Raw genomic sequence first — 11,424 nt, forward strand, 5'->3', positions numbered from 1 at the left:
AAAAAAAAAAAATACTATTTGGTATTTAAATATATTTTAAAATGTAATTTATTCCTGTGATGGCAAAGCTGAATTTTCAGCAGTCATTACTCCAGTCTTCAGTGTCACATGATCCTTCAGAAATTATTTTAATATACTGATTTGGTCCTCGATAAACATTTCTTCTCTTTTGACCAATTTAATGTGTCCTTGCTGAATAAAAGTATTAATTTCTTCATAAAACTAACATTTATTTGGTTACAGTTACAGTTAGAAAAATCCAGCGATACAAGATTGTACTATTTTGCTATATTAAGTTCTAGAGTTGTGATGTAGTACAGTTTATTAATACATATGTCTGTTATTGGCAGGGGACGTGCTAGCATGCTAACTGTATTTGTTTGAATGCCACTTTTAAACTTTCATTTCAACTGTCTTTTGCAAACAGATAACCACCTCAAATGGTCATGAGTTTTTGCTACAGGCAGATCACTTTCCAACCATCTCTAAATGGCATGATGCCATCAAGAAAGCAGTGGATAGTCTGGTAAGTTAACTGCTAAAAGACAAAATAGCTTTTATACATTTTTACATTAGCATGTACTCATTGGGGAATTTGATTAAGGGTCTTATACTATATATGAAAAACTATATTTTAAAAATATGGGTAGGTAAATAAATAGTTAAATATACTAATGCATCAGTAGCTAAACATCTAACACTGGGATAAATACTTCAAATAGCAACATTTTTTGGATGTTATTTCTGCATCTAAGTGATGAATCTTTTATATGATGTTGTGGTGCAGTCGAGTGGAGCTGGAGGCCAGAGCTGTGGTAGAGCGGCCCTGCACAGGTCCAACAGCATAGAATTATTGTCCAGACCAACCTGTGAACCCACCAAACCTAAACCGAAAGAGACCAAATCTGAACAGAGACGCTCCATCAGTGAGTAAGATGTGTGTGTGTGTGTGTGTGTGTGTGTGAAAGAGAGAGTGGGGAGAGAGGTGATAACTGGCAATCAACACAGAGAGTTCAGAAACAGTGAGTGTGTCGGGGTTGCAGCCTCGCTTCACCACTGCTTAATATCCACATTCATGAGTTTAGCAGTACAGATGATACGGTCTGTTCACCAAGCCTGTCTAGATCACGTTTCACCCCAAAATCAAAAGAAGAAAAAAAAGTAATTATATATATATATATTTTTTAAGTTAAGAAAAATAAACCCTATTTTAGTATCACTACAATTTTTTTAATTGTAACATATTTTTTGCGTTAAAATTAATTCTCATTACTATAATATAAAAAATATGTATTTTTTATATTTCAGAAATGAAATGGAAATTAAAAAAACTAAAACTAAAATTTAAAATCTATAAAATGCACTTAATTTGTTATGAATCAATATTTTGTCATGTTAAATATATAAATATGGTAATGGTCCAAAAATGTGATTATAAATAAAATCTATATATACAAAAAGAGTAACATATAATTTCTGGTTTTTTTTTTTCTCTCTTTTGATTTTGGGATGAAGGTATGTGACCTGAACATATTTTTGTGCAATTCACTGTTACGACACATTGTAGATATTTTTTTTCTCTGTGCAGTTGCGGTCTCATTCTGAACAGAATATATAGCAGCACCTTGACCACATGCAGTTTGGTTACTGCGAGACAGCGTTACAGCGAGAACATCCACGTTTAACATGACGACTGTAAAATACAGACACATTAGCACATCTCATTACATCATTTACCATATGAGACAGAGACCAACTGAAGCTGAATTTCAGACATTATATACGGCTGTTCTGAACTCCGTTGAGATGTTGAGTAAGACGGAGTCAGTCTGCTCTCTGTCAATCATTATTATAAATTACAAGCTACTTGACACTCTCCAAATGCTTCTGTCATTGGTAATTGCAGCCTTTTCTGCCCCGAATGAGTATCAAAGAGAATTCATTTACTACTGTACTGAATACTCGTCACATACTAATCACTGGACTTGTGAAGATGCTGTAATATTGACACTAACATTGGCCAGAATCAATAAATAAATGCTATCAAATGAGCTATTCACGTTCACTGGAGAATATTTCAGCAGAAGCAGTGTTTCTGATGTGATTTTGAGCAGTGTGGAGAAAGGAGACACTCTTATTTGCATGAGGAGGAATTGCACAAAGACAGCCTCAAAAGAATGTGGCGAGTGTTCAGTGACAGCATTGTTCCTGTGTCTCCTCTGATCCCCCGCACAGTGTTCAAGCTGAATTACAGCGCCTCAGACAGCGCCGACAAGAATGGAGTTAAGAACAGACTGAAGAAGTTCATCTCCAGACGTCCCTCCATGAAAACGCTACAGGAGAAAGGCCTTATTAAAGGTGAAGCATTCGCCATGCACGCTCCACACAATACACTGCAAAAAGAAATCCTGTTTTTCATTTCCAAAAAAAGCTGTAGCTGTGGTTTCCAGAATAATTCTGTAAAAAGTACAGTAAAAAGGTAAACAACTTTAAAGAACAACAATGAAATTGTACATTATATACAGTATATATATATATATATATATATATATATATAAATCCAACAGCCCTTTTCTGCCGAATTAGTATAACCAAGCTGCTACTAAACTTGGTTTTGTATCTTTAACATATACTGACAACCACAATAATAACGCAGGTGGTAAAGAGAAGATCACATGATGATTTAAAGTTCATCACACGTAGCTTTTTCATAAACTGAGTTAAATTTTAATATATAGAAAGTGCACCATGTCATACACCAGTAGAAAAAAACAACATCTTGATAACACATGACACTAATGCAATAAATATTTACCAACAGAAGATGTAACTGATAATAAATAATATGAAGAAACATAGATTTCAGGGAACTGTTCAAATTACAATCATCTTTTTACAATGTTAAGCTCATTGCAGACTATCAGATTCAAAAATCTCATGTTTTTAGTCTTCTTCATTTAACAACTTTGCCCAGTTGTAGCCCAGTTACTAGTCATAATTACATGCTACATAATTACAGGTTACATATTACGTGATGACATATGAATGTGCAATCTTAGGACATTAGTTTATTTTGGCTCTGCGTGTTTCCATATTAAACACAACTGTGACCCAGTTTTAAAAAAAAAAGAAAAAAAAAAGGAAGCAAGACATTCTTTTTCCTTTACACATTATAACAGTTCAACAAGCAATACCTGACGCCGATTCTTAAAGACTGTAACTAATTTATTCCATTCATGGCATACACCAAACATAACATTAAAGGATATTTTAAGCATACTTGGAACCCTCGGATGAAGGTAATGATATCTTTAATTTCCTCTGGTGTCAAAAAGACCCTTTAATGTAGTATCTGTGGGGGTAAATGGGAGATCAAAGAGGACAATATTGAAGGAATGAATAAAACTACTGTGGGATTAACAGAGTATAGCGCAGGTGGCCCCTAACACAGCTATCGCTGGCGGAGCTCCAAGGCCAGCTAGCCCGTTAAACATCCATCTCGAAATTAGGATCGTTCCATACTGTACCGACGCTTTTTTAAAAGTAATTTATTTAGAAATGCCCCTCCTCCCTGATATTTCTCTAGGAAACCTTCTGAATGTGCATTTGTATGCAAAGGTGGCTTGCTTGCAGTCATTTATGCATTTAGCACATCGCCACTTCCCCCCGCTCCTCGCGGGTGCCGAAATGAGAGCAGGACATCTTTGATGTTCCAGAAGCCTCTGGGACAGCTCGTCTGGTCCTATATGAACTCAGAAAGCCAAATGATGAGGACACTTGCACCTCTGCTCTGACAACTGTAGTTTTGCTCATTATGAAGCGTTCTGATCTTTTGTGGGCCATCTTTGAAATATGACTGCCTCAAAACATTCCACTATGCATTTCAGCTGTGAAATTTCTGGGTCACACGTTACATTATAGTGCTGATAATTTTGTGTCCTTAAATAAGCAGGCCTATTGAGCACTTCTTAATCTCTAATTATTTTTGAAGCAGCTTGTAATTACGTATTGCTATTATAAGTGCCAATCATTTAAAAAAAATAATTAATTACATGATATGTTGATTAATTAATCACAGATATCTTGCAGATATTTGTTGAAAAAAGCCCCCAAATTTAAGACATTATTGTAGTAAACAAGTACATTGAATAGACAATACAAAAAGTCAATATATTGTTTATTTCCAAAAAATCTACATAAACATGGTTTTTCAGTCTCATGCCATGAGATGCACAAATTTAAAGGGATAGTTCACCCAAAAATGCAAAAACATTTACTCACCCTCATGTTGTTCCAAACCTGTATGAGTTTCTTCCTTATGTTGAACATAAAAAAATATATTTTGAAGAATGCTGGTAATCAAAGAGTGGATGGTCCCCATTGACTTCCATTGTATTTCTTTCCCTACTATTGAAGTCAATGGGGACCAACAACGGTTTGGTTCTTCAAAATATCTTCTTTTGTGTTCAACATAAGAAAGAAACTTGTACAGGTTTGGAACAACATGACGTGAGTAAATGATGAGAACATTTTTTGGGTGAACTATTCCTTTAAGATACTTTATTAAGTTAAATTAATTTGTTTATAATTATCTGTACTAAATAACCACATTATATTGACAGCTCTACTATTAATAATCTTTATGCTACTTATTATTGTTATTACTATTTTATATTAATACTGTTAATATATATTATTATATTAGTAATATTATTAATAATAATTTAAGATACTTTTTCAAGTTAATTTATTATGCTAAATTAACACATTAAATGTAGAGCTCTGTTATTATTGTTATCATTATTATAGTATTAATAATGGTAATCATTATTTTATTAGTATTGTTAGTAATAGTAATTGCATTAATGATATTGATTTAATAATTGCATTTAATGATATATTATTAATTGTTTTTAAGCATTATTGATACGTTTAATATTAATAAATTAACACCTATGACATGGGCTCTGTAATACAAAGTGTTAGCAAATCCTAGCTTTATATACTTACTATTCTCAATGTCATGTTTTTTTCACAGACCGAGTGTTCGGATGTCACATGCTGACCCTGTGCGAGAGAGAAAGGACCACAGTGCCCAAATTTGTGAAGTTGTGTGTGGAGGAAGTAGAAAAACGAGGTATGGCTCAGAAAAGCTGGTTCTTTTTTTAAAGGGGGCATAGCACACAGTTTCACCCAATCTCATGTTAATCTTGAGTACCTATAGAGTAGTACTGCATCCTTCATATCTCCAAAAAGTCTTTAGTTTTATCATATTTATAAAAGAAAGATACAGCTTTACGATTCTCTCCGGAAAAAGCCGAGCTCCTGGAGGCGCGCCGTGGGCGGAGCTAAAGAGTGACGAGCACTTGGGCGCCGAATGCCAACAAAACAGACATTTGATGCCGTTTCACTTACCGTCTGCAGTTCTGAATCATGACCGGGATCTTTTATAGCTCGACCGCTCCATCCTTCAGTATCAAACAATGTGCAAATCCAGCGTCGAACTGGGCCTTGTTTATAAAACGTTCGTCAACAAACACACTTGTGAAACTCCGTTGCTGCTCCGGATAAACAAACTGTATCCACTGTTTACATAACGCTGGGTTCTTTAGGAAGCTGAACAAAGTTATCTTTCCCTTACAACCAAAAACACACTTCTTTGGATTGGAGACATTCTTCCAGAGTAAGTCCCGTGCAGCGCTGCCGCCGGATGAAGCGCGTTGATGGGCACGATCTCGCTCTCGCTCTGGTCGAGAGCGTGCTCTTCCGGGAGAAATGCCCATATAAGGAGTTCCACCTCGTCTACGACATGAAGAGCCACGATCGAAAAAAAAACTCTCCGAAACTTGTACGAACCCGGAAGTACGATTTTTGGCACAGAAATACTCCGTCATACGTCCAAATTGTTTTTTTGAAACTTTGTCCATGCTTAGCATGAGAATCCAACTCTTTAACAGTGTAAACAACTCTGAATGCATGAAACAGCATTGTAACCCCCCCTTTAAAGAAATGATCATGGTAGTGCCTTGCTGACTGACTGACAGATGTCTTTACCCCGTCCTCACAGGTCTGGAGGCTGATGGGATATACAGGGTGAGTGGCAATCTGGCAATTATCCAGAAACTACGCTTCCTAGTTGACCAAGGTAAGTTTACTTCAGTCATTATCAATCATCAGTGGTTGGTTTAAGGCCAGCAGCTAAATCAGTGTTCATCTAAATGACACATTATCATTTTGGTTCTAAAGGCTTAGCTGAAAGGTATAAAGTGGTTCGTTTGTATTAGGCGCCACAAATTGTTTGATAAGGATTTTCAGTGTGGTTTGATCTGCAGTGAAATGCAAGCAGGACAATGTGTTTGGCCCTCAAGGGGCGTATTAACGTTGACATAATGATTAGCATTTTTTAATTTCCTCATCAAACGACTGTTGTTCTAATTCTCTCTGTTGGCTTCTCTGACTGTGTCTCTCTTTCCCCAGAGGAGGAGCCTGACTTGGGCGACAGCCAATGGGAGGACATCCATGTCATCACCGGAGCGCTAAAGATGTTTTTCCGTGAACTGCCAGAGCCCCTGTTTCCCTTTCGCTTTTTCGACTTGTTTGTGGAAGCCATTAGTAAGTACTGAAATCGATACGAGCAAATCCGTGTAATTGCTACAAATATTTGGGATTAGAACTTTAAAATGTATTACAAGGAATGATTAATAACCTTTCCCAGAGATGTGAGACTTCAGAATAGTCAAAATATGCTCAAGTATTCCACAGCAACATCAAGTTATTTCCATTCATGGTTTACAGCTTAGTTTGACCCAGTACTCCTAGCTGTAATTCAAGCCGCGGATGGCTAAACCGCTCGCCACTCTTGGGTTGAGTCGTGCTATTTGGGATTGACCCTCTTAGACGCATTCTTGCAGATCTGTCAGCCAAAAGGGGTCGCTCTTTGACAGGGACGTGCTGAGATCATTCAAAACTCCCTGTTTGGGGAATGGGGGAATTTCTCAGGCCAGAGGGCAAAGTCAGGGCCTGTGGTCCAGACAGAAACTGTCACCAGATCGGCCTTAGTGTCACGTGTAACCTCCCTCCAGCAGCACAGAGCAGACCCTGGGCCTCATCTCGAGCGTCCAGCTGACGCCAGTGTGTTTCTCTTGGGCAATCTACCTTCTGAAAGGCATGTACCTTGTGAAATATATGTATGTACCTTTGTGCTTAAAACAACATTTGTCTTGCACTTGTATTTTATGGCTTGTTCGGTTTCTGAAGCCCTGTTAGTTTAAAAACAAACACTTTGAGATTAGTGGCCGTGTGAACTGCATAGTGGCGATAAACTATGTACTAAGCCGTATACGGGCAAGTAAATAGAGAGTAAGTATAGAGCAAATAGGCAGTGCAGAACATTGTAGGCACAATTGCAGCTTTATGGACCTAAACATTGTGAACAGGAATGACGGAAGATAAGTTCGGAGTAGAAGTTTTCAAACCTTTTAATGCCAAGAACCCAGAATTACAATAAAGTTCAAAAGTTTGGAGTCAGTCCCAAACAGCTTTTTTTTTTAAAGAAATTAATACTTTTATTCAACTTTTTGAGGATGCATTAAATTGAGCAGAAATGACAGACCCTAAATAAGATCTCTATTTCAAACAATGCTGTTTTTAAACATTGTATTCATCAAAGAATCCTGAAAAAAATGTTTAATGGTTTCCACAAAATTATTAAGAAGATTTCAACATTGATAATGATAAGAAATGTTTCTTGAGCACTAAATCAGAAGATTAGAATGATTTCTAAGGATCATGTGTTCATGTAATTAACAATTAAAATTAAAACCATTTTTTTTAAATCTGTATATTTCACATTAATATTTGTTCTTACTCTTACAGTATTTTTGATCAAATAAATGCAGCCTTACTGAGCATGTGAGAGTTCTTTAAAAAACATGAAATCTTGTTTTTAATTGTATAATATATTTATACAGGGAGAATGCAAGTAAGACAAAACATTATTTGAATAAATAAATAATTGACCTCAACCATGTAATTTTACTAATGCCAAAACAAATAATAAAAACATATTCTGGAAAATAATTTTTATTACGTTTATTTTATTACGTTTTTCACATTAAGTTTTCATAAATCTTTTTCTCTCAAATTTTAGTGGACTTCCTAGCGCTCTCTTGTGGCCCCGTGGGGTCTTGGTTTAGGATAGTATCACCAATCATAACTGCAGAAATCATGATTGTTTTCACACAGGTTTCCAAAACTTCCCTGTCAATATTTTGATAGTCTGACTATATCTACTATGCTTTTTAGAGAAAATCAACCTACAAATCCCATACTTGTTTTATTTTATTAATAAAATTATTCACAGCAACTTTAAGCTTTTTTTTTCTCTAGTTTGTTTAATTCGATGAATGATTTATATTCTCAGAGTCTTGAGATATGAACCAAAAGGCCAGCGCTTTCACTGTAATAAGCGCAGGGATATCATTATGAACACAGCACCTCAGTATTTCCCCACTGGAAGGAGATATGCGTGAGACAGAATGGGAACAGGCCTGGGGTGATCTTGTAAATTGCTAATAAATATTTACTCACGCTGCATGTAGGCCAGAGTACCGCTAACTGCTTGTATCCAATTAATCAGTAGATGAGCCCGATCACTTACAGATAGTGTTTAGACAACTAATTATTACTGTAAAATGCCCCTAATAGCAGGAGGTATAATTAGTTCAACCTGCAACATATCTCATCAAAACCGAGGGTATGGGTATGTTGGTATAACATACTACTGTACTACTGTTTTTGTTGTATGTAATATGTGAACAAACTCCTAATTTGCTGCTTATTAATAGTTAGTAAGGTAGTTGTTAAGTTTAGGTATTGGGTAGGATTAGGGATGTAGAATATGGTCATGCAGAATATGTGCTTTATAAGTGCTAATAAACAGCCAATATAGGCATGCTAATAAGCAGCTAGTTAATACTGATAATTAGTCCCTCCCTATACTAAAGTGTTACCCCTAATTTAATCATACTGATTCAATAATTTAAATATTTTTTTTGGTTACTTTTTAGGATTGAGTTAATTTATACATGACAATAATTTGATTAAACTTAACCTTCCATTCTTAGTAGGATTGGTGCATCTCTTTGTTGACTCATTATTTGATGAATCTCCCGAGATATTTTTACCAAAAATATGTGAATTAATTAACTAAAATTAACTTTTTAAGTTTTAAACATTGAATATTTCTGAGACTAACCTAATCTTGTAAGACAATTATATTATATTATATTATATTATATTATATTATATTATATTATATTATATTATATTATATTATATTATATTATATTATATTATATTATATTATATTATATTATATTATATTATATTATATTATATTATACACAGGGCAGGACAGTAATACGCCATCTTTAATGTGCTGTAGAACACGATTGTTTGCACTGTAGACTTTTCTAGTATGTAGGTTACAAAGCTCCTCCCCGGCTGTAATATTGGCACGGTTTAATGAACCTTGGAGCTCGTCTTACATTTCATTTACCGAAAATGCCCAACATCCTGTTTCATTGATCTCACTAGACCACTGACAAGCAATTTCAGTGAATCCAGCTGATACTTGAGTGGCTCAGGTCTTCTGTATTGGTCCATCACTGTTAAAAGAGGACAGCTCCTCTAACCATGGCTGCCCTTTAAATGGGTGGTATTAACTAAAGGTCTCTGGAACGGTACTTTGGACAAGGATCCATTCAATTAGGACAGCTGCCCAATCGCACACTGCTTCTGGAAATCTTGTGGAACTCAAAGTAATTTAAGCTTACTGGAAGTTTTGGCAAATTATTAATATGTAATCTTCAGGCTTAAGACTTCGCCCAGCATTTAAACGGCCCCTTCGCTCACGATCTGTGAGATGCTCAGAGCACATTTCGTCTTCTCGCTTGCAATCTGTATGTTTATTTAAAATGTACGCACTCGCTCCCTCAAACCAACATTTGGGCTTCCCAGGGTCCTCAGGTGAACAGTTGGCCTAATTTTCCATTCTTTCACTCTGTGCCTGTTGTGGATGTGGCAGGCACCAGCTCTTGGCTCACGATGGACTAAATCTATTATTCATATTGCCTGGTATCTTAGCGACATTGTCCTGCCACCTGTCCAATAGACAAGCTCGCCTTGTTGTACAAAGCGAAGACATACTTGTTGACAAATGGAGCCTTTGTTCTCCGGGCCCACACACACAATTCGGCATTTGTGTAGTAATCTGGAAAGTTCATTCAGATGGACTGTACTGTTCTATCACATTTGAAAATGACCGATTGCGTATTTTAAAAGATTGTAAGATTTCCAGCTTGACTTTTTTTCTGTGAGAAACACACAGTGCCACAATTGTAGTGTACAATGTGCTGAAATAATGCCAATCAGAGCTGCGTCAGACAGTACATCTGTCATAACATAATTGTTTGTCTATTCTGATGTTATGCTCTTTCAGCTGACAGTTCAAACTTCAGTCTGTGAATCACAAGCCTTTACATTCTATGCAGCTTTCCTCATTTGTGCAACGTGGCCTCATTGCCATGCAAAGCTAGCATGCAGACATATTTTCAAATGCATAAATCTCTTCCCAGTCTCTATATTTCATCAAGAAGTTTTTCATGTTTAATAAATTACAGCGCCGATCCTCTAAGACTTTGTTATTCATAAAGCAAAGTATTCAATTGGGATACATTTAAAATCTTAATCATAACCTGCAGGACTATTTGCAGTGTGCTAATATTTGCCTTGACGGGGCTTAAAGAAGCCCGCAGACAAAGCTCGCAGATGGGCTTATCCTGAGAAGCAAAGCTGCACTGCAGTAAAGATGGTCTCATTGTTTGTAATTGGATTATATTCACAGATTTTTGTAACCAAAAGTGCATCTTTTCTTTACAGTACATCAGCTCTTTTCACAAAACAATGATTCTCTGAGTTTGATTTATAGCGTGTGCACTGTAGCAATGGCTCTGCTGCATTTGTGCAGCCGTAGGTACATCAAAATGTTTCATCTGAACTGTAATGTCAGAAAGTGACATCCTGTTTTGTCATTTTTTCCACAGAAAAACACATTTACTATGAATTACTAATGATACCTAAAATTAAAATAAAAAAATAAAAATAAAAAAACCAAATCATTTTTAAAATAATATAGTCTCGTCTCCCAAAAATGTGTTTCATAATTAATAAATAAATCAGTATTAATTATTGGTTTTAGTTCTGTATTGTAATAATACAGATTTAAAAGAAAAATTGTAATATATAATAATAAAAAAAATCATGCACCTTTTGTGTTTTTTTTTACATATAATTTTGCATTATTAAAATACATATAAACAAGCAAATAAATAAAATAAAATATTTTTATTGAAAAAAATTATA

General features: G+C 35.5%; 1 protein-coding gene across 1 annotated transcript in view; it reads left to right on the forward strand.

The window, feature by feature from the left end:
* Positions 1-11,424, forward strand: part of LOC107709415 (rho GTPase-activating protein 15-like) — a 38,443-nt gene that overhangs the window by 15,968 nt on the left and 11,051 nt on the right. The window contains exons 8-12 of the mRNA XM_016513871.1: positions 788-926; positions 2,236-2,358; positions 5,039-5,137; positions 6,068-6,145; positions 6,478-6,612. Of these exons, the coding sequence (XP_016369357.1) occupies positions 788-926; positions 2,236-2,358; positions 5,039-5,137; positions 6,068-6,145; positions 6,478-6,612 (574 nt within the window). The remainder of the gene's footprint in view (positions 1-787; positions 927-2,235; positions 2,359-5,038; positions 5,138-6,067; positions 6,146-6,477; positions 6,613-11,424) is intronic.

The sequence above is a fragment of the Sinocyclocheilus rhinocerous genome, unplaced genomic scaffold, assembly GCF_001515625.1.
Source record: "Sinocyclocheilus rhinocerous isolate Xijiao unplaced genomic scaffold, SAMN03320098_v1.1 scaffold416, whole genome shotgun sequence".
NCBI lineage: Eukaryota > Metazoa > Chordata > Actinopteri > Cypriniformes > Cyprinidae > Sinocyclocheilus > Sinocyclocheilus rhinocerous.